This window comes from Clinocottus analis, unplaced genomic scaffold (assembly GCF_023055335.1).
Source record: "Clinocottus analis isolate CAN_PGR_092001 unplaced genomic scaffold, fCliAna1.0.p SCAF_3, whole genome shotgun sequence".
In the NCBI taxonomy this organism is placed as follows: Eukaryota; Metazoa; Chordata; class Actinopteri; order Perciformes; family Cottidae; genus Clinocottus; species Clinocottus analis.
Window position 1 is genome coordinate 13,816,937 of NW_027176042.1, and position 15,988 is coordinate 13,832,924.

General features: G+C 39.6%; 3 protein-coding genes across 3 annotated transcripts; all 3 read right to left on the reverse strand.

Annotated features, from left to right (window-relative positions):
* Positions 1 to 179: 179 nt before the first annotated feature.
* On the reverse strand, positions 180 to 3,561 carry LOC137796052 (rho-related GTP-binding protein RhoA-B). The gene is made up of 5 exons (XM_068593695.1): positions 3,453 to 3,561; positions 2,423 to 2,580; positions 1,592 to 1,712; positions 1,013 to 1,143; positions 180 to 930 (listed from the first exon to the last, which is right to left on the reverse strand). The coding sequence occupies exons 2-5, from the start codon at positions 2,576 to 2,578 to the stop codon at positions 757 to 759; spliced, it is 582 nt and encodes a 193-aa protein (XP_068449796.1). The 5' UTR covers positions 2,579 to 2,580; positions 3,453 to 3,561; the 3' UTR covers positions 180 to 756.
* Positions 3,562 to 5,494: 1,933 nt separating this feature from the next.
* On the reverse strand, positions 5,495 to 8,620 carry LOC137796527 (cytokine-inducible SH2-containing protein-like). The gene is made up of 3 exons (XM_068594508.1): positions 8,395 to 8,620; positions 7,243 to 7,399; positions 5,495 to 6,964 (listed from the first exon to the last, which is right to left on the reverse strand). The coding sequence occupies exons 2-3, from the start codon at positions 7,379 to 7,381 to the stop codon at positions 6,459 to 6,461; spliced, it is 645 nt and encodes a 214-aa protein (XP_068450609.1). The 5' UTR covers positions 7,382 to 7,399; positions 8,395 to 8,620; the 3' UTR covers positions 5,495 to 6,458.
* Positions 8,621 to 11,117: 2,497 nt separating this feature from the next.
* Positions 11,118 to 15,757, reverse strand: LOC137796526 (twinfilin-2-like). The gene is made up of 9 exons (XM_068594506.1): positions 15,733 to 15,757; positions 14,857 to 14,934; positions 14,575 to 14,753; positions 13,822 to 13,917; positions 13,631 to 13,735; positions 12,725 to 12,850; positions 12,427 to 12,577; positions 11,546 to 11,667; positions 11,118 to 11,285 (listed from the first exon to the last, which is right to left on the reverse strand). The coding sequence occupies exons 1-9, from the start codon at positions 15,755 to 15,757 to the stop codon at positions 11,118 to 11,120; spliced, it is 1,050 nt and encodes a 349-aa protein (XP_068450607.1).
* Between the last annotated feature and the right edge of the window lie 231 nt (positions 15,758 to 15,988).

The following is a 15,988-nucleotide window of genomic DNA, read 5'->3' on the forward strand; positions in this document are numbered from 1 at the left end:
ATTGTATCAATCAATAATACAGCTCTAAGTTGATCCAGGACCCTGAACACAACTCTGAAATGTGTAGTTGAAAGTTTGGTCCAAACTCTTCTTAAAGAAAATGTTTATTCCGTGTCCCAAGCTGATTAAAACTCGTTGAGTTGAGTGTCATTCCGTGTTTAGCAAATAAGTGATGCAAATTATCAAGATTCTTACAAAGTAATTTATTACACAAAACACTAAGTTGCCATTTGCGTTTTAACAAAATGAGTTTCCAGTCTCATATTGTGCAAGTGATCATAATGCACATAGGATTCATATAGGACGCACACAAAAAATGTTGACTTCATGTGTGCGTCTGTCTGTCTGAAATAATTAAAGGACTATGGGTCACAGTGTACAGGTACTTCACCCTAGTTGGCTGTGGAAACATTCCTCAGATCAGCAGGCAGGGCTTTAGCACTTAACTGTAGTTGGCAGGTATGACACAGCCAGTCCCCTCGCTGACCTCTTTGATTACATAGTACATGTTGATAAAGGAGGTTTCATTATGGCAAATTTACTCATGTTAAAAGTACAAAAAAAGTATTTTCCATAACCTCAAAATTGAATACTGACAGAACCTGACTACTTTTGCTTAAGACAAAAAAAGGTAAAAGCATTACACCTTTAGTAAAAACTGGGGAGAACAGTCTTTTGTGTGGGTGTGTTTAGGGGTAGGTTTGACCTAATGCTCCTTCTTCTTTCCCCCTGTAGGAAGCAGTCCTTATGCCCCGTTTACAGTAGGACACATTTATTGGTCTTCTTTCCCCGCCTGGCCTGTAGTGCAGCCCTGGTGGCCATCTCGAACACTTCCCTCACGCCATCCTTTGTTTTTGCAGAGCACTCCATGTATCCAAAGGCACTGATCCTGTTAGCCATGTCCCGTCCATCCTCTGGTTTCACAGGTTCCTTTAGAAAACGTCAGGATAAGTTTAGGGAAACAGGGATTCACACCTAGAGGATGGTCTGTGTTTGTTTTAAACTATTTTACCTGCTTCATTTTGGCAAGCTCCCTCCGGGTGTGCTCGTCATTACGCAGGTCTTTTTTATTTCCCACTAGTATAATGGGAACATTAGGGCAGAAGTGTTTCACCTCTGGAGTCCACTTCTCAGGGATATTCTCTAAATGAGGTGATAAAAGACGACATCAGTCAGAACATAGACACAGCTACATGGTGCTTGTCGGTGAGTTGAAGGTGAAGTGTCTTTCATAGGTTGCTCATAGATTCCATAATGCAATAAATGTATTGTTAAGTGTGCTTGCAGTTGTGTATAAAAGTTAGCAAAAGCTCACATGTGGTACAATCACCAAAGGAGGAGTGTGTTTAAATGCTTCCCCATGTTTAACAAATATGCCAACCATTTTGTTTTGTGTTTGGTTCTTAACAACATTATTTGAAGTATTTTTAAAAAAATTGGAAACTGGTCCGTCTCCTTTCCTGCTAAATATATTAATATAACTGAACTGTATTCACGCTCTAAATAATCCTTTTGATTAAATTAACATGTAAAATGAAAAAATTGTACCATGAACATTTAACAACAGTGTCAGTGCTCTGCTTCAACTTACCAAGACTGTCAGGGCTGTCGATGGAGAAGCACATGAGGATGACATCAGTGTCTGGATAGGAGAGAGGGCGCAGTCTGTCGTAGTCTTCTTGGCCTGCTGTATCCCAGAGTGCTAACTCAACCTAAAATTAAAGTTAGAAAGTTATTAACCAGACGAAGCTAAACAATATTCACAATGCTATAGGTCTTTGGGTTTGATGTTATACAGACACGAGTGCATACAAACCAATAACCTGTTTTCAAAAATACTTATGCATATGCACCAATAGGCATGCACTGCTTATGTATGTTTAAAACCCTTCATGGATGAAATTGATTTAATTTGACTCAACTCAAAATCATGTTATGGATTGATGGTAAGTGTTAATGCCAGCTTAATAACTCCTTGTTTTTAATCATTCATTACTCCAAATGTAACAGACTGCCACATGTGTTCAAAATCCTGTTTTATTATTATTTTTTAAATCACTATACAGTTAAATACTAAATTATTGAAATTTTGTAAATGCACAAATATAAGTTGCATCCATAAAATCAGATGCAAAGTTGTTAAGACTGTAACTTATGCACGAGTGGTGCCTTTAAAAATGTACACAACTGAATAGGTGTCCATGTGGACTATAACATTGTGCATTCGTTTAACAAACAAAATTCAGACTAGTGAATTCGTGGACTGTAAATAAAATGTAATATTATGCAAAAGTTATGTTTGTATGATCTAAACCTATTAGTACGGTGAGGAGTGGAAAGATAATATAACCTGCACTTAAGCTGCTGTTATAAGTTACATAATGCTTAGTTGGAAATACGAGAAGAGCCACATCCTTCGTACCTGTTTGCTGTCCACTTCAATGTCAGCAACGTAGTTCTCAAAGACCGTGGGCACGTAGACCTCTGGAAACTGGTCCTTACTGAACACGATGAGCAGACAGGTCTTCCCGCAGGCTCCGTCTCCCACTATGACCAGCTTTTTCCTGATTGCTGCCATAGCTGCAGAACAGAGGTTATAAGACGCAGAACAGAGGTTATAAGATGAGAGCACCGTCTACCAGGGAGGTCCACTTAATTGCACCTCTCCGCCTGTGAAAACCGACGAGCAGCTATGAACTTCAGCTGTGTTGGCACAACGCCAAACCCGTCTGAAACCAACACCCGAGGCTAACTATTTAGCTCTGTGGGGTCACGACAACACAGCTGTGTACAGTAAGTCAGCTGTACATTAGGTTATACACTTGGTATGACACGTGGGTAGCAAGCAAAGTGAAGAGCCCGTGATGTCCCCTAAGTTGATTAAGGCTTCACGTAGAAGTCAGACGAGGAACTCTCTTCCACCATCACACATTTCCGCTCCAGTGTTTCTGACCCACCCCGGGATCAAGATGGAGACATTTGTCCCACATCCCCGTTAGAGCATTGATTACACTAACGTACACGTCTACGTGTTGCGAGCTGATACCAACAAGTGTGACTCACAGCCGTGTAAGATTACCAAGAATTGAGTTGGCGAGGAGGTTCTGTTTACAATAGACTCGACGCTAGCTGTGGAGCTCACCGGCTAACGTTAGCCGGATAACACATCTTAATGCTGTTGTTGAAAGGTACAACGGGATACACGTGCGATATGTATAATATTATACAACAAATACCACACCAGTGTTTGTGTTTACGTAATTCCTGCTTCGTCAAAACTCGTATTTTCCCCTCAACCACAAACCGGTACGGCTAGCTAGCTTAGCTTAGCATAACGGAAGTCAGATCGACTTCATCGGTCCGTTAGCGGAATATCTGTTAACGATATAAGTGTATCGAAGTTGTTGCCATTGAATCACACTGGGCGGCTATAGTGAATCCAACAGGCTTACCTGGTGATTGGTTTTAAAATCTATCCAATTTGTTTCCAAGTAGTGCTTTGTTGGCCTCCGTCGCTGCTCCTGACTGCGCTGCTGGAGGATTAACAGGAGGGAAGTGAGGGGGTGGGGACAGATAACAATACTCTATTGTACACACATACAACATGTACCTTATACATATCATAGATTTGTTTTTTCTTATGTTATTCTGCTTAGGGTTTATGCTCATGATTACATGTTGGTATTATTATTTTATTCTACACACTTACATTTTGTTAGATTTATTGATGTCAAAAACATTACAGAACAGCAACACCATTGTCTGGCATTATGACATTTGCAATATCCAGATAACATCCAGGTTCACCAAAGGCATATATATATATATATATATATATATATATATATATATATATATATATATATATATATATATATATATATATATATATATATATATTCTTTCCATATGAAATATATGTACATCTAAGTGTATTCATTTAGAAAAATTAAATTACATTTGAAGTATAGAGTGCAACATGCAAAGTATGTATGTGTAGTGTATATGAAGTGTGTGAAGTGTAAATCACAATCATTAATTAGTCCACAAAGGATCTGGCCAGAGGTGATTTGTTGTATAGTCTTACTGTAGTGGGCATGATGTTTTCCTATCTGTCCTTGTGACAGTAGAGATGTATGAATCTTTTGGAGAAAGTGCTCCGCTGACCCTGTAGTAGGTGGTGGAGAGAGTGGTCCGGGTTGTCCAATATTAGAGTAGCTATCGGCAGTGTTGATATTCCCATAAATACCACTTTTGATCTCAAAATAGCAAAGTTAAGACATGATTTATGGTTATGGCTTCATTAAGAGATTATCTTCTTCTGTTGGTTTAGTGAGTTTCGTTCATGGAATGATTGAGACTTTAAAATCTGTGAAAGTACCACTTTGATAATGCAATATTGTTTAAATTGGTAGCATAAAAGTAGCAAAGTTACGAGCTACACAATGTGCACATTCACCATTAGAGGTTTCTGTTGTGTGCTCATGATCCGGTGTTTGACGAAACAACCCCATGTTTCCTGTATGGTAATGTAATATTTGTCTGTAATTTATTAAATAAGTATGTCTTTATGAAACAAATATATTTAGAAATATGTAACATTCAAACACAATAGGCTTTTTCACAGCAGACATTTTGACTTGTCGTTAGGAAAAGCGCATTTGAAAATAGATTTGGACACATATTCTCAAGATTAAGTAATAAATCAGGATGCATTTTACTGCTGTTATTATTAAAATGCCAGCCGATGTAGTGCATGTTCTATGTTTACAAGGCAGGACCTACAGGACCTCTTCGTTGATATTGTGCTACAGTGGTTTCCATTACAGGAGTAAAAGTTTCCACTCCGATAACTTTTTTAGGGAAAATATTGCACTATTTACTAGACTTCCTTTACATAAATGTATGTACCTTGTATTCAGATTTATGAAACATACTGAGTTTTTAAAATTAGTAGCTGTTACATTTCCCAGCATTATGTTTAGAGAAAACAAAAGAGCTCCACGTCGGGAACATTCAAATTCAGTTAACAAATTGAAACATCTATAATCATAATCAAATTATGACCCTCTAAAAGATGCCATTGCATTATAAGTACTTTTATATTGAATAGTAGAACAATACTTTAAATTGTGGTATTGCTACTTTTACATAAACTAAAGTTTTTTTAAGAGAGGTAGATCTTATCTATACGTTTTCATTAATTGGATAAAAGTGTTTTGATGATGCTTAAAAGGTTTAAATGTTCCACACTGATAGGTTGAGACGGACAGAGAGAGAGAGTCTGTTCTCAGTTGGTGGAGAAGTGTATTAATAACTGCAGCTCTTTCTCTAATCCCGATAAGAGGCTTTCTCAGTACTGCTCAGTTCTACCTCGTGGAAATCAACTCTGGCGTGTTTCTGTGAAAACAGTACATTTATCTGGATGTTCAAGTTGTCAGTCTTTCAACTGTGAAAATGGACACACTTTGAAAATAGATACATATTTCTGAGGTTTATTTCCAAATTCACAAGTTTCATATGGTCCTCTTCTGAGAATAAACCAGTTTAAACCAGTAAACAGATGTTAATCATAATGATTTTGTAAGAAGTTATCTTGTCTGTGTTTTATTATGTATATTCAAATTGCTTGTTACCCACATGGCCTTCCAACCTGCATGTCAGCGTGACCTCATACAATTAGTAACAACTTATCTTCATCAATGTACACACAACTGTTTAAATTCTTAATTATACTGTGATTAGATTTCAACATGTCCAATAAAATACAGACATGCAGAAAGAACAGTCATAACAGTAACACAAATATTAAGTGTACCCCCTTATTCCAAACAAAATAATGATAAAAACACATGGTGTATCAGGACAGCCATAACACATATAGACACGTTTAAGAGATTTTGTGATGATTGTGATAGTGCCTAAAAGTGTTACATGAGATAACGGCCTGAGGGAGATCTTACAAAATGAAAAATTGTCTTAGAATGAGAAATAAACTATGTATTTGTAACCTAACAGTGTGCAGATTTTTTATTGTGCCCTGTGTATCACTGGGCTTAGCCGTGGTTCATCAGTTTCATTAATTTCATAAAGAGTGTAAAAAACATTGCTTTGTTCAAGAATCTTTGCAAACCTCAGGTCCCACATAATGAAAAACACATATAACTATCTTCTAATTTCTGGGAACTTGCACAAATAAAGAGAAATAACTCAAATATTGGCATGATAGAAATACATTCAATTTACAGTAGCTGCAATTGACATGTGAAAACAATAAGAAAAATATTATTCAGCTGTATCGTAATAAGACTGAACTCATTCTTTTCCATATGCTTCCTGTGGGACATTAGCTGTTGCCTGGGGTGTCAAACTGTCCCAGATCCACGGTGTGTGGGCATCGAGTGTGACACTGACCCACGTTCTGGTCTCTGTGTCCTGCACCAGAGGGACAGAGACCCTCATATGTGGAAGGGGTAGTCTTGCAGGTAGCGGAGCAGGGGCTTTGGGAGTGGCAGCTGGTCAGAGCAGTTTGCATGTCTGTTGATGGTGAGGCGCGTCAAGTGCTGCAAAGAAGGGAAGGCCTCTGGTTTGTGCAGGGGGTGCGCCAGCTTTAGAGGCACTACACTGTCGTTAGCCATGTACTTGGCAGGGTCAGCCTTTGTCTGGGGATGGATGTCGTCAGATGCCTGGCCCTGTGGCGTATGGCCTGTGGCCTTGTAGTGCTGTATGAGGCTAAGCACATCTGGAAAGGACTGCAGGTGAGGCAGGCTGGGGGAAATGGAGTCCAGCCAGAAGGAGCCTTTGCTGTAGTTTATGCGTATGCTAGTGGGTCCACAGCGGGTCTTCACTGACAGGGCCAGCATGTACTGAGGATGACTGCTGTCCCGTACCAGAAACGTGCCTTCAGACTGCTGAAGGAGAGCTTCCCGGGCCTCACTCGCTGAGATGGAACGCCAGTACCAGCCTGGAATCAGACAGGTTTGGATAATAGTCTTTATTTTTTACTTTACCATATCTAGCTTTGGTGAATATAGCCACATGAATAACATTAGTATGGGTGGGGTTAGGTTTGACTCTTCAATTATTTCCTCAATACAAAGCATGTGTTGCAATATCACCCCTCTGCAAATATGTACCATTTAAAATAAATTATACTTATATTTAATGCACGTAAACACAGTCAGATGTTAAATTTCAATAAGATAAAATGTGAATTAAAAATCAGTGAGATTGCTGGTGTACCGGAAGTCTGTAGATACTGGAAAGTGGTGGTGATGCAGTGAAGGTCCTCTGCTGGGTCGCAGGGTGAAGGAAAGGGACGGGGACGGCATGAAGCTCCTCGCTCCTCATGATGGAAAATGGTCAATGCTCGGGCAACCATTTCTGACTGACAGGAGCCCTGTTGACATGGAACATGTCATGTTCGGTATTGAACAACGATTGTTGTGCAAGCTTATATTGTATTCTGTAACTCTCGCAAGTCAAAGTAGAAACATTTTTAATTGATATGAACTAAAAAGCACAAAACCAAGCACACACCAGTGGTGGAAGGACTCAGGTCGTTTTACTTCATTGCATTTAGCTATAACTCAGTGTAGAGTTACATGATTCCAAGTTCTGCATTAAAAATGTCAAAGTATTAGCTTCAAAGCATATTTAAGATACACAATGTAGAATAACTCATGCCGAATAGTCCATTTCAAAATAGTATTTTACTGTTGAATTGTAATTACTAATCCATTAATATGTTCGTCACTTTAATGTCGCAGCTAGTGAAGGTTGGTCTGACTTGGATTCATTCAATGCTGGGTAGCTTGTGAATTTCACCAAGGGATCAATAAAGTGTTAAATTTATCTAAAAGAATATATTCATTCATTATATTTTATATTATTGATCTGAATCTGAAAAGTAAAAAGTAACTAAAACAATCCAATAAATGTAGTGGACTAAACAGTACAATGTTTCCCTTTATATGAAGTAGCAAAACATTTTAATATTCAAGTAAAGTCCATGAAGGCCAACCTCAAAATAGTACTTGATTTAATGTATACGTTACAAAACAAACTGACTGAATAATACAAATCTGTTAGTAAAAAAACAACAACCCGAAAATAACCACACACACATACACACACACACACACACACACACACACGCACACACACGCACAGAGAGAGAGAGAGAGAGAGAGACAGAGAGAGAGAGAGAGAAAGAGAGAGAGAGAGAGAGAGAGAGAGAGAGAGAGAGAGAGAGAGAGAGAGAGAGAGAGAGAAATAACTATTGATAAACGGCAGTCAAACAGTTATTCTATTACATTACTCAAATAAAAGCTAGAATTAACCAGACTTTGTAAAACACGAAAAATATGTATATTCGTTTAAATATGATTTTACCTGAATTAAAGAGAATCATGGAGCGCGACCACTCTGGTAAACTGTTGAAAAAACAGTCCAATAATCCAACAGATCCTCACAGTAAATAGTTTATCGTCATCATAGCCGAATAGTCACAAATGCCGGCGAAAAAAAAAGAAAATATTCCTTGTTGCGACCTGTTGTATTCATAAACATGAGCGGAACAATATCTGTGTATGTGACCGTCGGTGTGCTGTTGAAGCTGTGTCTCTGTGTTCAGTGAACTGCAGGACAGAAAACAGCTCAGTTCAGTTTGGACTGACGGAAGTTCCAGGAATCAGTTTCCAAGAAAGGTTTTGTGTTTCAAGCTGCTGCGCTCCGTCAAAACACACACACTGTCCACACACACTTCCGGTCTGGCTTTTATAATAAGATCTAATTACGCTGCTCTAAAGTGGTAATTTTGTGAAGAAAAGCTCAACCTGATCCCATTTATGAAACACGCATCTTGTCCTGTTTCTTAAGGCTCAATAGAGTTTGTGTCTCCTCCATCACGTGGTGTTCTCTAAACACTGACATTATTTAACGTTTAATTTTGAAAGCAATTAAGCTACTTCCGGCCAGGTTTGAGTTACTATTTTGTTATCTATTTTGATGCAGCTGCCAGCCTATCTATAAACACACACACACACACACACACACACACACACACACACACACACACACACACACACACACACACACACACACACGCACGCGCGCGCGCGCGCGCGCGCGCGTACGCAAAAGACTACTCTATGATTATTTTTTTTACAGATACAAACACTACATTATAAACATTTCTTCCAGCATACTGGAAACAACTTTTAGACATTTTTTTCTTTTTGTTGTTTATGGTCATGTAGATATTTGCTGGCAAATGGCTGGGGTGTTTTCCTGGAAATGAACTCAACAGTGTCATGACAGAAGTCAGTATGTCTTCACAAAGTCAACGTTTATCATCCCCCCACAGTTCTCATGTGCAAAGATAACAAGCACTTGAAAGCTGCCAGTCAGCTCTGAACCTTGTTTCCAGGAAAACTTGTTCACATCAACTAGCAGAGCGGTATGAAAGCAGCAGAACTGAACAGCTGAAGGCTTCTGTGAACGGGACTTCCTGGAAAACACACACAACCAATTGACCTCTATACTGAGCCATAATCCCTGCTGCTGCTGCCTGTATGAATGAGGATATCACATACACGCACACAGTGAGACAGAAAAGAGGACATATACGCTACAAAATAACTACGATGTTTTATTGTGGGCACATAAAACAGCCTTCAGTTGAGTGCAGTCAGGCCTTGCTCAGTTGACTGAAGAAGGCAAAGGCAAGCGTGAATGTGATGGGGAGGATTTTGTAATACCTCGGCATAATATGAACACAATGCAACGCAATTTTTTTGATGTATGCGTTTGCTGTCATGCAGAGCAGTACTCGTGCTTTGTTTTTTTGAAAATGGGGGAGGAGCCCACCCCCTAACGAGAACACCCACCCACCAACTCAAGCCCGCCCTCCGACCTCTGACCGACTCTCTGATCGGCTGATCAGGTCATTTCTAGACTTTCACAGCTAGGAGGACCGTGACGTCACAGTGAAGTCATTAGCTCTGAACCAATAAGCGTCGCGTTTGAGCGAAGCTTCTGTTCCACGACGTCAGAACCAGAACTGTTTATGCTGTTAAACTTCTGCAAGTTTTAAAGCATAAACGCGCTGCATACTTTCAGCTACGGGCACTGTTTCCACTTTTAAATGTTGACACAACCTTCAACTAGTAACTAATGGAGTTGAAGAGAGCATGCCATTCAGAGAACGTATGCTAAAGTAATTGTATTTTTTAAGGTTACCATAAATTGAAATTATTCAACAATAATTATTATTGATGTGTTGAGGGATATTTCAACAACTGTAATCTTTGTACACAGGCGACAAGTTCTGTCAACCCTACAATGGCTGACATCCTCTTGGCATCCCATGAGGAAGATGATGGGCATTTGGAATTATAAAGTAAGTCATTGTAATTGCATTCGCAAGCCACATGTACTGTCTATTACAGAAAATGTTTTAAGACCCTAATGCCACTAATAGTTACTACAATGGCTGGCTGTAGTTTCATATTCAACGTACAAGTATGAGTTGTATTGATCTTCTTATCTAACTCGCAGCAAGAAAGTGATAATTGTATTTCCCCATAATTAATTAATTCATTCAAAGACTCCATGTGGCTTTTAACATGACTTGAAATGGAAATATTTTTAATGTAACTTTATAGACATTTCCACATAATTCAGCCTGACTTATTTGGTGTCTCTGGAAAGTTTTAAATCTTGAGTAAATCAAGTTAAACTAAGTGAAATTAAGTTCTGTGTGTATGTTAATATGGCTACACAATAGTTTGTAATGATGGATACACTGGTGGATATTATAGAGCTTAAGAAGATAAGCAACTTTGTGGTGTTAAGTTTTTATTTCAGAACAGGAAAATATAATCCGATCCTGCTTCAGCTTTATTATTTCCCCCCTGTTTTCAGTGTGAAATGTGTGACTTCAGTAAAAAGAAGAAATGGCTAAAAGCTAAACAGTCAAATAACAAGTAAATTCATAAATATAGTTTTAGTGTTCTTGTGTACTTGTGAATAATGTATTTTGTGTGTGTGTGTGTGTGTGTGTGTGTGTGTGTGTGTGTGTGTGTGTGTGTGTGTGTGTGTGTGTGTGTGTGTGTCTAACTTTCCTCCCCATTCTCCCCTGCACCCTTGATGAGGCGCTTGTTGCCTCTCTTTCCTCCGGGTCCTCGGGGTTTGGCAAAGGCCTGCTTTAAGGTGTGCTCTATTGGGTGCACCTCCTCGTACAGGAAGTCTTCTGTCAGGCCGTCACCATTGTCTATCTCCATCTACACCACGCACACACACACACACACACACACACACACACACACACACACACACACACACACACACACACACACACACACACACACACACACACAGACACACACAGAGAGAGAGAGAGAGAGAGAGAGAGAGAGAGAAAACACATAATGACTACTCTTTTCAATATGATGACCAGTTTATAGATTAATTGGTGTGACCTTGTTAACTGTTTATCTTTAGTGATATATTATTTGATATTATCTTTGGGTGATCTGTATACCTTCTTGGTGACCTCCAATTGGTAGTCTCTCTCGACCTCGTCCAGTAGCCTGTTCTTACAGCTGGAGTATAACATCCGTTCCTTTATACTACAGGTGTACCCAGGCATCGAATATATGAACACTGGAAGAGACATATAGTAACTAAGCAGTGGATATTTGCGACCTTACTGGATCAGATTTACTTTTAATATCTGTTGTCGAAGGTCTTTGGGCTATGAATTTAAAAACCTGTACCAGACGCTCAAAAACACACTCATAATCACTCACACCTCCAAACTCCACACACTTCTCCCGGGTAAAGAGAGTAGAACATTCCTTCATAATAACTTTACCCTCTAAACAGACACACCCCGTTTAGTACTTACTGCAGAAGCATCAAATTACTAAAATGCTCTTCAATTCTGCACAAGCGCTTTACAAAAGTGAATCACTCAAACTGTATTTTAAAGCACTTTATTCTTATTTTGCACTAGATTTGACTCTTGAAACCCTTTCTTACATCCACTCGTATATATATATATTGTGGGGGAAGTGGTTATGAATCATGTCTATTATTTCTTATGCATGTGTTCTGACACACAGAGGAAACTTCCTCATAACTAATCTGCGGTTCATTTCCCGGCTTTGCGAGCCCATGTCGATGTGTCCTTGAACAAGACACTTAACCCTAAATTGCTCTCGTAGCTGCGCCCACGGTGTATGAATGGTTGATAATCCTGATGTGGCACCATGCATGGTAGCTCCTATCGTCAGTGTGTGAATGGGTAAATGATGTCATGTAGTGTTAAAGCGCTTTGAGGGGTTGGAAGACTAAAAAAGAGCTATACAAGTACGCGCCCATTTACCATTTAGCGTCCTAATGCAGAGAGACTGTACTGACCCAGTGCCTCCTGCCGCTGGCCCTGGTGGGAATGTTTGTAGATGAAGAAGTGATATCTGGGTGAATCCGCAGGAATCCTGTAGGGAAGCTCATGGGTTTCTGTAGGTTTGGTGTGAACCAGCTCTATGGTCTCTTTCTCTACATCCAACCTCTGCAACACAGCACAGCCAATTTCACCTCATTTTACTGACACTCGCAGATACACAGTTTGTTTGAAAAACATCCCAACAACTGTTTTCTGCTCTCGGGGAATGTGTTTTCATTTTGCACGCCATGTAATTATAAAAAAAAGTGTCACCATCTGTATGTAGTTGATGCGTCGTTGCTTGAGTTGCTGCAGAGCTCGTTTGGCTTCTTCTTGTAACGGGAATGCAAGACCTTGAAGAGTCTGTGCCCTTTTGTCTAAGCCAAACTCCATTGTAACCTGTGGGATCAAAAAAGGCAAACCAAACAGAAGACCTTGTTGATGAGTCCCAACACATGACAGAAAATGAAATGCCAGAAACAGATTGTAACAAACCCTCGCTCGAGCTGTCGGAGTCCCAATTCGTCTACGTTCATCCTGTGGATATAAAAGATTTAGAATCTCTTCTCCATGCACACATTGTGAAATTTATATTCAAAATAAATTGTACATACCCACATTACTTTATCCTGCAGGAAGAAAGTAGATAATACATAGTACATAATATATTTTGTTATTGTGTCATTTTATTTTACATTGTGTAAAGCAGTGTTGTAGTCAAGACCACCTAAACCCAGACCAATACAAGACCAAGACTTTGAGGGCTTGAGAGACAAAGCCAAGGCCAAGACCAGACCAATGTGATCAAGTGTGGAAAATGCAAACCATTGGCACTCTTTAAATTAATTCGATAGAACTACATTCCCAAAAAAAACCATCAAGAAAACAAATGAAGATTCCTCTCCATTCACCCTTTTATTGCCGTGGACACACTACATGTGTGTCAGAAAAAATACATTTTAATGTCTTGAAAAAATAATCGAAAGACATTTCACAGGTGAATTTCATGAGTGGAAATTCTTCTTTGTTTTCTTTGAATAATCAGGGTAACAATAACGACTTTTCAGTTTGGTGATATTCCTACAATTGTGGTCTTAAAATAAAAGCCTGACTTTGTCTGAGGCTGAGATTCTGAGTTGTTTTAACTGTGCTGTGTAAATACTAATAATTAATTGTTACCTCTGTGACTCTGATTCGTTGTAGTTCCTGCTCGGCGGCTGTGAGCGGACCTGGGGAGCAGCAAGAGGACGTGTGTCGCAAGTATCCCTGGAAGCAAAGGTCATCCTGCAAACAGCCACACAAACACAACGGCACTGAATCACAGTTGAAGATTCAATGATCAGTCGTCACGCTGAAAGGCTTTCACTCACCTCCACCGTGCCAAACATCTCATCTTTAATGTGACCTCCTCCAAACTCTTTCTTCAGTGTGGCTCGGGTCGCTGCGTACACCATCTTCTGCCTCACCTGCGTGCCAGGACACACAGGAGAATATCGGGGCACAAGCTCATTTGTTTTAAACCGTGGGTTTAAGTAGTCATTGTGTTGTTAAGTGAGGTTTGCTAGTTTTTAAAAACAGAAATGTGTTTTGCTTCTTGTTACTTCAGTTGGATGTTTGCGCTTCACAATGACGTGTGTGCAGAGTTTGACAGTATAAGTTTTTTTTTTTTTACAACAATCTGCTAAAGGGGAAGAATTTCTCTGCTCAAATCTGTGTCCAGCAGTTACACCTTTTGAATGTAACATTTGCATACGTTTTTCAGTGAGGGAAACAATATTTTATACACATTATGATTGAAAGCAGAGTGTTTTTAAGTCTTAAAATGTTAATGTGTTCTCTTAGACACAATGGTGTGTCTCTTGTACATGCTTTAATACATCACTTTTCAATTGTGGTAATGTTTTACAACCTAAGACTAAATGCATGTTGACAAATTTTCTTTTGCCAGCGTTTTAAAACGTTTTAGACAATGTCATCCAAGTTCAAATTTTTCAGAAAAGTATATTTTAGTCCATTTATGTTTGGTGTTAGGGTGATTTTGTATCGCAAAACATTTGGCAACAAACTTTGCATGACTAAATTTCATCAACGTCCAGCAACATGTCAACCAGACTCAGACATACTGGTGATTGGTCAGGTGACCAGGCGATGAAGATCCACTCATATCCCTGTGCATTCTGGGAGTCCAGACGGTAGAGGATGTAGCAGGGTTCCTGAGGTGTGAGTAGAGGAAGCAGGAACTGATCGTAATCCTTGTCCCAACTGTGTGCTGGTTCTCTGTATGAATCTAACACCAACTCCTCTGCAGACAAAAGACGCGTATCAGCATCTCAGGATTCAGATAATTCACCTGAAAGCTTGCTTGTGTCAAATCTCTCTAAATACTTGAAACATCTCATGTTTACCATTTCTGATGACAATCTTCATTATTCGGATGGCACCTCCCCTCGCTCGGGCCAGGAACTCTTTCAGCTCCGATGTTGCTAAAGTAATATTACACGGTAAAGTCAAAACTGAGGATGGGGGGGTTGAAAGCAGGTGAGACAGTTGGGTAAGTAAGAACCTGAGACTCCACTTCAGGGACAACATTTGATCCACTGCCAGAGAGTCACACCATCACCTCCAGTGACTAAGACAGGAGATGTTTGTACCAAAACACTGAGAAATCCCAGTCAGAGTGTTAAAACAGCCAAAGTAGCCCCCAATTTCTAAACCCATGAATGGAAGTTTGGCACTGAAAACCAGAGTTAGCTATTTATTGCACTGCTTGTTTCTCTCTCACCATGGTTACCAAACATAGCGGTCTCATAAATGATGTAAGATCAGGTGAGAAAGGTGAGAGAGGTCTGCTTCTGCCAACCCCTCCCCCAACGCTCCAATTACCAAATGCCATAACACACACATATACGTAGCTCTTAAAACTATCCACAAATGCCCGTTAGTGCTACATATCATGATTACTGGTATCACAACATAGAAGACAAACATTTTAACTGTGGATCAGTTGTATACTGTACAGGCTCACACTTTTGTAGCTGTCCAGCCTTTACAGTCCACAATTGATTAGGAACCACAGGTTTATCAATTTAAGACACCACTTAATTATCTTCAAAGACGATATCAGAGAACATTGTCTGTGAGATTGGGAGGATGTGTTACATATGGCATCGCTTAAAAGATAAATTAAAAAACACTTAAACTGGATTTGAACTAAACTATTACATACACAGAGATTCCACTTAATAAAAACGTAGAGTTATCCTTTAAAAAAACAAACTTACCGTTAATTCCAGTTTGGTGTGACATCTTTCGCCCGTCCGCTTCACACTCCTCTCATGCAAGAAGGACCGGGTCCAGGTCTCTGTGTCCTCACTCTTCTTGCTCAACAGGTAGGCTGCCTCTCCTCTGATGGCAGATAGATGGACCCATGCGCATCAGTGACATAAACGCCTCAAGGGTGACTTGGGAGATTCCTAACACTTGAAACACAATCTGCGGAACTGTGGCTGATGAGTAATAACGTGCCTGTCAGTGGAT

Bases quoted from the DNA above. Each gene is read 5' to 3' on its own strand.
- LOC137796052 (XM_068593695.1), bottom strand. From the start codon at position 2,578: ATGGCAGCAATCAGGAAAAAGCTGGTCATAGTGGGAGACGGAGCCTGC. The intron at 1,713-2,422 runs GTACGAAGGATG...CTTTAATTTTAG, and splicing joins TTGAAGTGGACAGCAAACAG to GTTGAGTTAGCACTCTGGGA. The intron at 1,144-1,591 runs GTAAGTTGAAGC...CACCTCATTTAG, and splicing joins CGACAGCCCTGACAGTCTTG to AGAATATCCCTGAGAAGTGG.
- LOC137796527 (XM_068594508.1), bottom strand. From the start codon at position 7,381: ATGGTTGCCCGAGCATTGACCATTTTCCATCATGAGGAGCGAGGAGCT. The intron at 6,965-7,242 runs GTACACCAGCAA...GTCTGATTCCAG, and splicing joins CCAGTATCTACAGACTTCCG to GCTGGTACTGGCGTTCCATC.
- LOC137796526 (XM_068594506.1), bottom strand. From the start codon at position 15,757: ATGTCACACCAAACTGGAATTAACG. The intron at 13,918-14,574 runs GTATGTCTGAGT...CCTGGCACGCAG, and splicing joins GGTCACCTGACCAATCACCA to GTGAGGCAGAAGATGGTGTA. The intron at 12,851-13,630 runs GTAACAATTAAT...TTGATCCCACAG, and splicing joins AACGAATCAGAGTCACAGAG to GTTACAATGGAGTTTGGCTT.